Source organism: Tursiops truncatus, chromosome 2 (assembly GCF_011762595.2).
Source record: "Tursiops truncatus isolate mTurTru1 chromosome 2, mTurTru1.mat.Y, whole genome shotgun sequence".
NCBI classification, from domain to species: domain Eukaryota; kingdom Metazoa; phylum Chordata; class Mammalia; order Artiodactyla; family Delphinidae; genus Tursiops; species Tursiops truncatus.
In genome coordinates this window covers 160939331-160954908 of record NC_047035.1, presented here as the reverse complement: position 1 = coordinate 160954908, position 15578 = coordinate 160939331, and the positions used below count along the sequence as shown (strand labels likewise).

At 36.6% G+C, this 15578-nt stretch overlaps 1 protein-coding gene across 1 annotated transcript in view; it reads right to left on the bottom strand.

Moving 5' to 3' along the window:
• MALRD1 (MAM and LDL receptor class A domain containing 1) overlaps window positions 1-15578 on the bottom strand; it is a 661524-nt gene that overhangs the window by 269373 nt on the left and 376573 nt on the right. The window contains exon 28 of the mRNA XM_019933374.2: window positions 1392-1637. Coding sequence (XP_019788933.2) covers window positions 1392-1637 — 246 coding nt within the window. The remainder of the gene's footprint in view (window positions 1-1391; window positions 1638-15578) is intronic.

The following is a 15578-nucleotide window of genomic DNA, read 5'->3' as shown; positions in this document are numbered from 1 at the left end:
CTAGCAAAGTACTTCACGGTATGCAGATTAACTGACCTGACAGGGTATTTATGCCATGGACTCAACGAGATAGTTATAGGAATTATTTCATGGACTCCCCAAACTCTCCAGTTGTTGTAAAACAATGCAAAGACTGTCTATGAAATACAAATAGAGGGATATGACATACTTTCAAGAATTCAGTCATCTGTTGAGTACATAAAGGAAAGGCTGAGGATTTTAATATACAACACACAAGGAAAGATACTGAGTTTTCTGCTTGTGTATCCAAATATCCAAAACATTTTAGGTATGTATAGCTGAGTGTTTGAATGAAACTTACACCTACCTTTCTTTGTCATGGTTGGTCTGGCTTGGAGAGCTTTGTTTTATCCCAGGCCTGTGAAATGTCACTATTTCCTACTCTGTAGCATCCAGGAATTCAGGATGCCTTCTTTATTCTCCTAATGTCTTTTGCCCCTTGACCAATGAATCTGAGACCTGACCTCAGCTCACTGTAAAAATGAGCCATACCTAGCACCCTTCACATAGATGATCTTACAGCTACGACTGCACGTCTCTACAGCTTTCTAACTGCTTTCCCCTTCATACAGATCATCTCATTTGATCTTGACAATCCCTGTTTGGTACACAGGGCAAATTCTATTATCTCCATGGGACAGATGAGAAGTTTGAGAATCTGAAAAGTTAAATGACTCTCTAATGATCAAATGAGTGGCAGAATTCACGGTTACTGATGACAAGTATGTGTCATTTAGGAAAGGTACCTGAGAGCAGCGTATATTATCATCTATCTACAATTATCAAAGTAATATTCAATTTTAATTACTCACTGTTATACGTTAAATGGTGTCCCCCCAAAGATGTGAAAGTCCTAATTCCAGTCCCTGTGACTGTGACCTTGTTAGGAAATAGGGTCTGTGCTGATGATCAAGTTAAAATAAAGTCATGAGGGTGGGCCCTAGTCTAGTAAGACTGTTATAATAAAAAGGGGAAATTTAGACACAGAGATGGACATGCATAGAGGGAAGACAATGCAAAGACAGAAGGAGAGTACCACCTACAAGCCAAGTAGTGACTGAAGCTACCAGAAGCTAGGTGAGAGGCATGGAACAGATGATTCTCCTTCAAGGACCTCAAAAGGAACTAGCCCTACTGACACCTTGATTTCAGATTTCTAGGCTCCAAAACTGTGAGACAATAAACGTCTGCTGTTTACACCACCCAGTCTGTGGCAGTCTGTTATGCAGTCCCAGGAGACAAATACACTTGTTAAACGTTTGACTTAGTTGCCCTGGCACCACGGTGGTCTCTCCAGATGCTCTCAGGGAAGATAACGTGATGCTCACTGTGAATGCGATTAGAGTGACTGGAACAACCTAATAACTTACCATTTTCATTTCCAAGTGTGTGGTCTCTGGGAGGTCTTAGGCTTTGAGGAGAGCCAACCCCCAAAACCCAATCAAAGTTTTCAGCCAAAGAGTTTTGCCAACCACACCAGCCTTTTTCAAAAGTACAGGAGCTACCGCAGTCATTTTCATCAGTATAATCTCCACAGTCGTCTACAAAATTACAGCTTTGCTCCGGTTTATAACATTTGCCATTCTGACATTCCCGATAACCATATGGACAGTAACCTAAAAAACAGAAAACAAACAAAGAAAGGATGAGGAAACACTCCTAACACATTAGTGAGCTTAAAAGGTAGTAAGAGTAGATTCCCTTGAAAATGTAAAGAAACACGGTGTCCTTAGGAGTTTGGGACGTCTGACCCCTACCTCTCTCTCTCCTAATCCCCTCTAGGTTCTGGTCTATAGATCCCTCACAAGCATCATTCAAAATGAAAAAAAAAAAAATTAAGCATCAATTTATTGATCTAGGAAAGTATCCCAGTCCTCCCCAAATATAGCACTTCCTGTAAGCTATACTCAAAAAATATAAAAGCCAAAGTGAGGCTTTCCATTTTTTATCCTGAAACAAAATCTTCAGGGTAATAAGAGTTTATATATTACAGGGTATTTGAAAGTACATTCCATCAGCATCCTTGCACTCCAACATTTATCAGAAGCCAAACATATATGATACTTCCTCAGAAGCAGGGACATGAATATACAAGTAATATCCAACTTTCCAACAGATTTTTTTTTTTTTCTCCAAAACATTTATTTGTCAGTTGTTTGGAATTTTAGGAGCAATTTCCCGACAAAGCAATGTCAACCATAAAGACCTTTCCACAGAGTTTAAGATAAAGAGCAATGCTTTTGAACAGCTGAGCTCAAACTGATTCTGCTACTTCTCAGTTATGCCACTTGGATCATACACTTGATGATCTAAAGAGAAAGAAAAACAGTAAAAACTAGACAAGTTAAGCTAATTAGAGAGACTTGTTTATATCACCAGTGCCTAGAACAGTGCCTGGCCCTTCATAGGCAATCAGTAAATATTAGTTAAATAAGTGAATGAGCAAAAGTGTTTTGGAAATGATAAACCAGTTCGATATGCACAGTCAAGGTACTATTATTGTCCTGCTCCAATATTACAATAGAACATAACCACCATGGGTGAAAATATTTCAGCAGGAAAAGCTGTTCCGAGATCCAGCTTGGGACATCAGCTTCACATTTGCTTTGTGACACTATAGTATCTGAAAGTTTTTTCCTTCCCATCTTCCTTGTCTGCCAGTTAGGGGAGCTGGTAATACCACTTTCTACTTCATTTTTAGATGGTAGCTTCCATGGCCTGAGGCAGAGTGTCTGAAGATTGAGGATTGGTGTGCATTAGAGGTAGGAAGTGATTCAGGGATTTAATGGAAGGTGTTCTGGGAATTGGAAACTCCTGCTGATAAAATCTCATAGAAAAGCTTTTATGTTCTGGATCGGTCTCACATTTTAGAAAATAGATGGCTAAGAGAGAAGAAGTGGCAGGAGAGGAATGGAAGGCCATGTAGAAACCACTGGGGAGGAGGCTGGTGTTCTGAAGCCTCCTAGCCATTTTGTGTGCTGAACTCTTCTTGGACTGCACACTCAAGATTGCCTAATTAAATGGCCTTTACACTCGCAAAGCCTTTGAAAATAAGTTTCAACCATGCATTCTGTCTCTAACAAAACTTTCTTGTCTGGGTTAATTGCTACCATTTTCTTTTCTTGCAGTGTGGGATTAAACTATTTTTATTTAGGTGCCCAGTTCAGCTAGCAGATTGGAGGTTAAGACAAAATACCTTTGATGTTTCAATTACAGAGCTTGACTCAGAATTGTAACATTAAAGCATTTTTGAGCTTTAATGGAAATGGAGATCACTTACATTAACCCTCTCATTTATAGATGAGAAAACTGAGGATTATAGATGTTAAATGACTTGCTGATTTTTCAAGAGCAGAAATGCAATTTGGACCCAGGTCTGTTGTCTTCAGAATTATTTTTTAAAAATCCATTGACTTGAAGCGCAGTGATAGGTCAACTATCGCAAACACAAGACCACCGAGGGACAGAAATGGTGGTGTTGACTACTAGATGCAGTATCTCTCATGGATCTGTTGAGAACCTGAGAAATTACTAGATCATTTGATGTTATACAATTGATATTTATATTGATTCTGTCAATTCCAATTTGTTTGGGGAGTAAAAACAAATTTACTGGTTTTAAAGATGCTTTTCTCCAAAGCAAGTGAATATCAAGCTAAAATCTAATTCTTTTAAAACACACAAGAAAGTAATTTGGATGTGTTTCTAAATGGAAACATAGAGCCTGATATATTCCACAATCAATATAGCTACTATTTTAAGATAGTCACAGTGATTAAGTTTTATCGATCTAAAACATAAATACCTGCATAATTTAAAAATACAGTAATTCGAATATTACCCAAGATTAATTTTGAACAGAAAGCCCTCTATGTTAATAAAGAAAATTTCACTGCTTTAATGCATTCTATTCATAAAATAACAAAAAGCACTTTTGGTAAACATCAAGGGAAGTTATCAACTAATGTTATTTACCTATTTCTAAATTATTTTCCATGCCTGTTGTTTTGTCCAAAGAAATCAGCTACTTGAAAGTAGGGTGTATACCTTTAAATGATTCTGATATTAAGGCTCTTATGAAACTGTGTTCATTTTTACAGAAAAAAATATTGTTTCAATTAGGCAGTGACCCCGTTGAGAGGCAGTTTAATTTTGTAAGAAAGAACAAATTATAAAAGTTAAAAACCTCCCGTGTAAACCTTAGAGACATCTGAAACTTAATATGCTTCAATTCAAACTCTGATTCTTCCCCTCCAAACTTTCTCACTGAACAGTCTTTCTCATCTGTATTAATGGCAACTCCAGTTATTCAGAGAAAAAATATCTTGTAAGGAGCTCTGTATGGTAGAGTCTGACTCCACTTTTTGATGTATGACTTTGTTCCGCATTGTGTTCCACATCTGGGAAAGCTGGTAAGAAAGTCCAGGTGCTCCCCCTGTTGGTAGAAGATTCAAACTACGCAAGCCCCTACCTGTGCACAGGAATCCTCAGCCAGGTCCCACCACCTAACCACCATAAAACTCTATCCCAGTTTTCTTTCCTCGTTCTCTAAAACTACTTTTGGACATGCCTAGGAGCTACCTCGATTTCCTAGAAAGCCTCATTATGTGAGTAACAGACATTTTCAAACCATCTTGGTGTGTACGTGCTGTCATCAGTCTTGATATCTGAACCAAATTTTGGATGACGGACCATCTTGTAATTGAGGATGGCCCCAAGTTCTAGGAGCTGTAATAATAATATATACAACATTTTATCTCATAACTCACATGTAATCTTTCAGTGAATTCTGTCAATTGTCAATCCTACCATTAGAATATATCTCATTACCTCTACTGTTACTATTTTGGTTCAAGCCACTACCATTTTTTTGTGACTACATTGCAGTGCTTTCCTTCATGATCTCTGCACCCTACCCTTGCCCTGTATGGTCCATTAAACAATAAAGAACCATGCTGAGGTTAACAGATATAAGCTATTATATATAGAATGGATAAAAAACAAAGTCCTATTGTAGAGCACATTCAATATCCTATGATAAACCATAATGGAAAAGAATATAAAAAAGAATGTGTGTGTGTGTATATATATATATACACATAACTGAATCACTTTGCTGTACAGCAGAAATTAACACATTATGCATCAACTATACATCAATAAAAATATTACAAATATTTACAAAAATATTTACATGGTGATATTTGAAATAAATTGAATGTTACTTCTCTGCCCCAAACTCTACGTTATTTAAATACTATTCCCCATTACAAGGAACTAGGTCTTCTTGGGAAAATGGTCTGTCTGGGGCTAAGGAAAAGAAAGTCCAAGATGAGCCTGGGAATTTTTTTGTGTGTGTGTCAAAAATTAATGAAGTTCTCCAAAAATTACATCATTATGATGAAAGGTTGAACTACTGGTCAGAAATAATTTCAACATCAAAATAAGTAATGAGAGGACTCTGGTTCTTAGCACACGCAGAAAGAAAGAGTAAGAAGGTATGAAATTACCCTCCAGCCATAAACAACTAGAAGCCTGGGAAAAATCTATGAAACAAGTGTTCGCAGACACTGCACAACAGAAAGCACAGGATTGTGATCTCTTAGAGAAAGGGAAAAAAAGGCAAATCCTATACAGGACCATGTCAGACTTCTTCTTGGAGGAACTTTCTAGACTGTGGCTCCAAAATGGTCAGCCCAGCAGAAAGTGAGGTTGCAGTGAGTTGAGAAGACAGAGTCTCAGACAGATAGAATTTGCAAGGCAGGGTGGTGGAGAAACAGGAGGTATGTAGCTAAGGAGACCCAGAGATATGCTTAAGGCTTTGCTGAATTCTAATTTTCATGTTTGCTGGGTAAAATCCACAAAGAGAGACAGAGAACAACTTCTAAGAAAACAACTAGGAGCTACAAGCTGAAAAATTACCAGAATTTACAGAAGACCAGATATCTTTGAGTTACTGCCAGCCAGAGTGGAGAGTCCTTGGCGAATAAACAGGGCATTCAGTAGGAAATCCAGAAAGGGTACAATTTAGTAACAAGCAAAGAGACTCTAGCAGGAAGTAGTGTCTAGACCATGGATTGGAACTATAGTCTCAGGACCAAATCTGGTCTACCACTTGTTTAAGTAAATAACATTTTATTGGGACTTAGCCATGCCCACTTGTTTATATATTGATATTATCTATGGTTATTTTTCACATTGAAATGGTAGTTGAGTAGTTTCAGTCAGGACCATATGACCTGCACAGCTGAACATATTCACTCTCTGAACATACTGTTTTCTTAACCTCAACTTGTTTTTATTTATTTATTGTTATTTTAAATTTTTTTATTTTTTGATAAGAATACTTAAGTTCAACTCTTAGCAAATTAATTTTAATTATACAACACAGTGTTATCAGCTATAGTCACCATGTTATACATTAGGTTCTTATTCATCTTTTTTTTCTTTTAATATTTATTTATTTATTTGGCTGCACTGAGTCTTAGTTGCAGCAGGCAGGCTCCTTAGTTGTGGCATGCGAACTCTTAGTTGCATGCATGTGGGATCTAGTTCCCTGACCAGGGATTGAACCTGGGCCCCCTGCAGTACGAGCGCAGAGTCATCCACTGCGCCACCAGGGAAGTCCCTCAACTTGTTTTTAAACTAGACTGCTCTAAAAAGAATACTAAATAAAGTTTCCTTTAAGTTAAAAAAAAAAATTGACTGTAAAAATCTGCTGACTTCTATCCTAAACCTGTCTTTACAAAGACTTAAAAATAAGACTTAAATGGACCATAAAGAACTGTAAGCAACTTAAGTGTCTCTAGAACAAAGTTCAATGCTTCTTAAAGGAATTTACCAAACTTCAGCACTTAGCAACATAGAATTCACAATGTCCAGCATCAAATTAAAAATTAAAAGCATATGAGGAAGTAGGAAAATGTGATCTAAACCCAGGAGAAAAATCAGTCAATAGAAGCAAATATAGATAAAACAGAGATGACGCAATTATCAAAGAAGTTAAAGCAGCTATCATAAATGTGCTCAATGTGTTCACCTACAATTCTATAAAATTACAAAAAAGCTATTTGTACCAGCAAGTAAGTTTAGCAAGGTTACATGTCATCACTATACAAAAATAAATTACATTTCCATATGCTAGAAATAAGTAACTGGAATCTGAAATTTTAAAAAAATCCTTTAAAATGGCATCTCCAAACATGAAATTCTAGGGATAAATTTAACAAAATACATGCCCGGCCTTTACACTGATAACTACAAAATATTGATAGGAAAAGAGACCCTGAATAGATGGAGATACATATCAGTTTTATGGATTATAAAACTCAATATTGTTAAGAACTCAATTCTCTCCAAATTTAACTATAATTTCAATATAACCCCAATCAAAATTTCAGTAGGATTTTGTATAAATTAACAAAATGATTCTAAAATGTGTATGGAAATGCAAAGCACCTACATTAGCTAAAAAGTTGGCAGATTTACAGTACCTGCTTTCTATATACACTGTAAAGCTATAAAAATTAACACTGTATGGTACTGACTTATGTACCGACAGATTGCTTAGTGGATTTGGATGTACAGTTCAGAAATAGACTCACAAATATATGATCAACTAATTCCCAAAAAAGCTGACAAGTCATTTTCACCCAAAAATGCATAAACTGAATCTAATTATGAGGAGAAATCAAAAAACACGAATTGAGGGATATTCTACAAAATAAAAGGCCTATACTTCTCAAAGATATCAATGTCAAAAAAGACAAAGAAAGGCTGAGTAACTGTTTAGATTAAAGAAATCTAGAGCTACATAAAAACTAAATGTAATGCATGATCCTTGAGTGGATCCTGAAAAAATTAGTCAACAGAAGCAAAAATAGACATGACAGTAATGACGGAATTTTCAAAGAAGTTAAAGCAGTTATCATAGATATGCTCAAGGTGTTCATCTATGATTCAGGTAAAAAGCAAAAATTACATAAAGGATATTTTTGGGGCAATTGGTAAAGTCTGAATGAGGGCTATAAATTGGATAATAATATTGTATAAATATTAAATTTTCAGATTTAATCATTATACATTAAATGACTGTCCTCTATTTTAGAAAACAGACTATGAATTATTTAGAGGTAAAAGGACGTGATGATGTCTGCAATTTACTCTGAAATGACTCAGAAGAAAGTAAGTTTATATATAAAACGAATGGGCAAACTGATAATAATCTGTGAATCTGTATGTAGTATATGTTTGAGTTCTCTGTATAGTTCTTGCAATGTCTCTCTCAATTGGAAACTACTACAAAAATTTTTTAAATATAAACTTTTAAAAGTTAAAAAAGTAAAATCTTCCAATGGCACCCCATCTCACTCAGAGTAAAAACCTCAGTCCTCGAAGTGGCCCACACATACTGTACAGTCTTGCCCCATTCTCTCTCTGGTACCATTGCCCTCCAGCAAAGGACTACAAGGCACACATCTATAGCTGAAAGTAAGTTGGGTTTATTACTCATTGTAGTGATGGAGCACAAATACCCTCGGGAACCACAAGGCAGCTCAGTAAGAGAGTATTAGAAATGACTTATTATAGGATTAGGGCTTTGGTTAAGTTATTTTGGGGAGGCTCCAAGAAAGTGGAGTTTTGCTCCAGATTGGGTGCTGTCAGGAAGCAGGGATAACTGGGTGCTGTCAGGAAGCAGGTATCTTAATAATTCTTATATAACAAAGGGAAGACTAGAATAGGCTAAAGTTATAATTGGTTAGGAACAGGTTTCATTCATATGAGTAAAGACAGCGGAATGTTTGGTCATTCTTTTTGCTGAAACAATGTCCATGTTTTTGTCTGTGTTCAAGCACAGTCACAGAGTGATCTTGTTTTCGTCTTGCTCCATCATGGTACCAGAATGGCTTTGTCTGATGCTGACACCCTGTGAAATTGTTTACATTAAACAGGAGAAACACCAGCTCGTAGCAACCCCAAGGCCTAGCTGACAGTTCCAGGCCGGGTCCTGAATGTCAGGGGCTGCGTTTCTCTTTCTCACTTTGTAATTCTATTTATGTGGCAAGAGAGTTCAGTGGAGCAGCAAAGCCTTCTAGGTGATATGAGGATAGAAAATAAAACCCTTCTGGCTATGGTCTTTGCAGTAGGTAAACATGGCAGATCAGGTGCTTTGGGAGATGCTGAAACATGTGAAAGCCCTTCCTATTTGTTATTTTTTAAGCATCTGGATATTTTCCCAGAGTAACTTGCAGCAAAAACTTGAAAATACCAAGTTGCTGTGGGATCTCCTTTAATATTAGCATGAAGGAGAGAATACGTGGAAAGAAATTCCATAAAATAGATCATGGTAGCCTTAAAGAATTGACAAAACAAAACAAAACAGGTAGAGGATTCATGATTTGCATTAAGAAAAAGAAGAAAGCATGGAAGGAAGTCTAAACAGAAAAGAAGCCTCCAGGGTTTAAGGAGAAGGAACTAACGTGATTCCAACGGACTGTGACTGCAGTACTGCTGAGGCTTTAGTTTAGAACAGCAGCATTCCATACTTGCATGTTTCCTGGGCAATGCTTACTAGCCACAGGCTCAGCCCTCAACTGGCAACAAACTGCCTATTAGCCAAACTATTGTGCCTGCAGCCTCCACCTTCTTCACTGCAAATAAAAGCAATCCAAATACTCAAAGAGCACTTTCTAACTGTCTTGCTCAGCGTGACAAAATTTATACTAACAAAGTTACCACTCATGTTCATTCAAAAAGATATTTGCAGAAAGAACAGTTTATTTCTCAACTTCTTAATGACTCATTTTTAATACTTTACATCGAAGAAATGTTAGGCTGACATTACATGCTAACATTCACCTAATTCTATTAGAAGAGCACACAAATAAGAAATACCAAGGAACCTATAAAGATAAATGTTTCTTAATAATTCTGACTTGGAGACAATTTCTAATGTCTTGGTGGTGAACAATTTGCATACCTTGAGTTTTGAGTGTATCATATTTAGTAAGGTAATGAGTTTAATCATTAAGCACCATCATTTTCTGAAGTCTTAAATTCAACTATCAGAGAAGGGACCTGAAGACAGTCCAGTGGATTATTTTTGCTGTCAGGAAATGTAAACTATAATAATCCTTTGTTTTCCTTCAGTGTACCTAATAGAGGCTTTGCATATTTACAGAGAATTATTTTTACGTAAGACATCGCAAATGGAGCTGCTGCCGTAACACAGAGCTAGAGCCACAAGTACGACCTAGGGCTAAATCTCAAGATAAAAATCACTTTAGGAAAATTATATTTTGTCCTTTTATGCAGTTGAATTTTTCAATCCTTCCTTGAATGCTTTTTGACAATCCAACATTAGATAAAAATCTTCCATATGTTTTCTAGTGTTATACGATTACTATACGTTATATGATTCATTTTTTTAAAAGATTTTAAACCTTTGATGCACCTGAAATTTACTTTGGCTACAAATGAACAAGATTTTTAAAGTGAAAAAGAGGAATACATACACAGGCACAACATACACATGTGCCCGTGTATTTATTGAACATCTCTGGAAAGATACATAAGCAATAAACAATTCCTCTGGAATTAGAAACATAAAGACTGAAGTCAGAAGAAAATGATTTTTTTTTAATCTATGCCCCTTTTTGGTTATACCGTGTGTGTGTGTAATGAAATAAATATTTGTTTTACTTTAAAAAGAAATAGGCTAGAACAAAGGCCTGAACACACCAGGGCCTTATCCCAGGTTAAAGAAAGGGTTGAAGTAGTAAAGTTATACTATAATTGGGAAATCCAAAGGCTGAAGCTCCTTTGAGGAGTATTAACCTGAAATGAGTGGCAAGAATGTTGACAATTTTCTGGACACCACGGTTTATGGGAATTGGAAGACTGAACCCTCCACTCCAGATGGCTATGGAAGAAATGTTGAAATTAAGGGAGAACCAAATTTCAGTTTTCAAAAGGAGATATAAGGAATGAAATGCCCTGTGAAAATATCTAAGATCTATACTAAATATAGGGTAGTTTATGAGTTGCAAAAGGTAGAGCAAGGGCTTCCCTTGTGGCTCAGTGGTTGAGAGTCCGCCTACCGATGCAGGGGACACGGGTTCGTGTCCTGGTCCGGGAAGATGCCACATGCCGTGGAGCGGCAGAGCAAAAAGGGAAAGTGAGTAGTGATAAAAGAGAACCTGGGAGAAATTCAGTAGTCCCCCTTGATCCCTGTTTCTCCCTCATTTCCCATATTCAATCAGTCACTAACAGTTTCTCGTTTTACCTTCTAAATATCTCTTAAATCATCCACTTCTCTCAAGGGATACTCATCTCTCTCCTTGACTAATGAAATAGCTTCCTAATTGATTGCTCTGCATCTATTCTGGTCCTCCTGAAATTCATATCCCACGTTGCAAGTCCAGTGATGTTTTCAAAATGCACATTGGATCACCACCCTGCTTGAAAGCTTTTCATGGGTACCTATCACAGTTAGGGAAAAGACCAAATTTGCTAAGGTGATGGAGAATGAACTCAAAGTCTGTTCACTACTCACCTTTCCAGCCTTCTCTCTGATCATGCTCTCCCCCTCAACTCCCCACCACAAACCTACTGGCCTTTTTCCAGCCCCGCCAGCCACAGACACTTTATACATGCTGGACCACCTGCCTCCTGAACTCTCTCTTTGAAAATCTTGCAGATTTCAGCTCAGTCTCTACTTCCTGCAGGAAGTCTTGGTTGTTCAAATCCGTCTACTATAACCTCTTAACATAACAGGCAGCTCTTCTTCAAAGGACTTTAATAACATATATACTTGTCTGCATGGTTATTTGCATTATGACTTTTTCCACTGCTAGTCAGTAGGGTCCACAGGGGATAGAAACTGGCACGTATTTCAAAGGACTCACTATACATTTGCTGGCTGAACAAAAAAATGAATGAGTGAGTATGAACGAACTGAATAAAGCAAGGAGGAGGGAATATAGTGCGCGAGTGAGAGCCTCCTAGGAGATGGTTGACTGGAAGATGAGTTGATATTCTGGTTGTTGGACAAGGATGACAGGGATAGGGCTGTGTTTGGATTGATGAACTTTGAGATACCAAGACTGACGCTATTATACAGAGTCAATCACCTTGGACCTATCTGCTGTGATGAAAATAAACATTTCTGGTTTTTTTTCCTTTTGTTTTGGAAAGTGACAGTAACTATTCAGTTTGTTCAAAATATACATTTTTTAATACCTTAAGCAAAGATTTACCTATTATGTCTATAGATAGAATTCATTATAGTCACAATCCCAATTTAATACTACCTTTATACAATTTGATCCTATAACAAAGCAATTTCCATTTGTAAACACTGCTGACCTGGTTAATAAAAATTCTATGTAATGAAACAGACAATCATCTAATTCAAAGGGGAAAATAAAACAGACCATCTAAGCTAAATTCTATTAATAGGAAGCAAAACAAATCCACAGTATTTGTGTGCCTAAATGCTACTCCCATTTGTGCAGTATATTATGTTTGAATTTGTTTTGGTTTATGTATTTTTGACTTAGTATACATCATTCATAGTGAGTAGAGTGCAAAATCCTTTTAAAACAGGATTAAAATATAGGCTCCCTTTCCTTAAAATATATACCATCTAACTCAGGTAAAACTAGTTTTCAGTATTTGTGTGTATGTACCTGTGTGCATGTGTATATATGTTACATATGTGTTGCACAATTCACACACATTACATATATACATGTGTGTATATTTTGTGTATGTACATATGAAAGTATTACATATATGAATATGCATATATATTAAAGTATGGTTAAAATGACTGAAGAGCAATTTTAAAGTGAATGGTAAAATTAATCATAATGATAACTACTATTTATTAATCACCTCCTATATGCTGTGCTTTGCGCTAAGGATTTTATGAATATTATCTCTAATATTCATAACAACATTGTAAGAAATGTTATCTCCATTTTCAAATGTGGCAATTGAGGATAAGAAGGCTAAAGTACAATTTCCAATGTTATAAAATCAACCTTGCAATATATATAACATATACATACATATGTGTCTGAAAATTTTTCCTAAATTTATCACACATGTACCAAACAAAATAATACCATATTAATAACAGGTTGCAATGGCTAATGATCGAATTATCAAATATTTAATTCTGTCTGGCTCTGTGGTAGGTGTTTGCTGTGCATAAATCATGTAATCAACAAAATCACCCGTCTGGTACACTGAACATCTATTACAGTGTTGGACTAGACAATGTATCTCATATTATCAAATACCTAATCTGATTAACCCACTCCAATCCAATATGCTCCAGAGAAAGGCTAAAAGCCCTAACCTCAGATGTCCACTTGAGCTGTGAAGTTTGGTTGCTGTGTCACCAATGACTCTCGAGAGCATAATGGGAATAGTATGACTGTTCCATTCCTTTGTGTGGGGATGACAAGAGAGAGAATATCCAAAGCCCCTTGATTAACACTGAATGGGCAGCAACAATCATCAACATGAGAGCCCTGAGTGCACTGCTTCCAGATTTGTTGGAGAATTTTCCAACAAAATGTAAGAATAAACAAATCAAGGAGCTAAAATGGTTAGGATCACCAAATACTTCATCCGGCCAACGCCAGCCTCTTGTATTGAGGGCAAGTCATTTTGTCTATTACTTTAAAGCCTGTTGAGTTGATACACATGACAAAGAATGAATAAACAGAATCTCAGAGGTTGCTATAGGTACAGTCTATTAGTATTTTAATATTTTATTTCTTTTCAGTAAGAATTGAAGTGGCCAAATGGGTAAACTGATGGAATTGGAAGATAAAGAGAAACTAGTACAATGAATCTAGTTACAAGCTTACAACACAAAAATCATCCTGCAGAGTTATAATAATTGGGCTACAAGAGCAGCACTCTGAGAGTATTACAAAAAGGAGGCATAAGGAACTATTAAAAAATCAGTATCTGTAAGATTAAAGTCACAATATTTGCTTAGGAGAACCACAGCATTCCCTCACACAAGGTTGTAAAGAAATTTCTCTCATGGGTCTTCATTATTGTAAAGTATATACATATTAAGAAAATAAAAAAGAAGAAGAAGTAAGCTAAAGCTAAGGAGCTAAGGGAATTAATCTTTATAACAAGCTTACACTAAGACCAGAAGTATCACAAGAGTCTTCATGCATTGTTCCATTTATTCCTTTATACAATAAAGAATTAACAATCACCTCCTCTGTACCAGGCACATTGCTTTGGCACAGGGAGTATAGCAGTGGGGAAGTCAGTGTTTGTCCTTATGGTGTTTCTCCTCCACTGGAGAAGAAAGACAATGACGGAACACACATATAGAGAGAATGATAGTAAATGGAGTGTGGGTGGAAGAGGGGGTGGCCCTTTGTTGTCATCTTTAAAGAAATAATACTTAAGTAGAGAACCTGAATAGAGTGAAGGAGAAAGCCATGCAAGTTGGCTGAGGGAATCACAAGTTCAAGGTCCTATGGTGGGAAAGAGCTTAAAGTCATGGAGGGTCGTCAAGAAGGCCATATGGCTAGATCCTAATGAGCATGGTTCTGAGCTGTGGGAGGGGATTTAGATGGGGCCAGGAGGAGGGCTCTGTGTTCACAGTAAGGACCTTGGCTTTACTCTGAGATGGGAAGCCATTGGCAGCTTTTGCCTATAATTAATGCCACCCAGAAACAAATATTTTTTAAAAAATCCTTGACTGGAACATGGAAAGAGTAGCATGACTACCTAAAAGGAGACCCATTAGGAGGCTATTATAGTTAGGGATGAAGTAGGTTCAGACTAGCAGGAATAAGAGTATTAAATAAGCAGCGCCTGGAACAAAATGAGTAATCAACACATGTGAGTTGTTACCATTGGCATTAGAAGGGTAGCAGAGTTGATGGGGAAAACTGGCTGAAATCGGGAAACATTTTAAAGACAGAGCCACAGAAATTTCTGATAGATTAAAGGTGGATAACCAGCATGGGAGAGGTCAAGAACTGCTTTTAGGTTTTTGGTATGAAAATCTGGCTGAATGATTTCAGCATTTATTCACGTGGGGGTTTTGAGTAAAATCTGAGGCAGAATAAACTCCTATTCCATTATTATTTGCAAAAAAAGAGAAATTAATATCATACTAGATAAGAACATAAATACCTTATTTTTATAGAACATTAACATGTATTATCTCATATTACCCTCATCTCAATTCCCAGGGAGATTAGAGACCAGGATTCCTTTGTATAGATGAGAAAATTGAGCTTGAGGGAGGTGTAAATGGCTTCAAAGACTATAAATCCACCAAGACATATTATCATGGCATAGCACACACTGGCAAATATTGACTATCTGCTGTTTTCAAGTGTTCTCTCTGGTGAATGATAATGCTGAATCTTCCTTGAAATTTACTGACAAGTAACTATATATATGATGTATTTAAAAAGAGAAGGGGGAAGAGTCATACATTGTGTGGGATAGGTTGAGAGATGGAATGAAGGCTGAAACAATTTAAGTAATGAAGCTAATCAAAG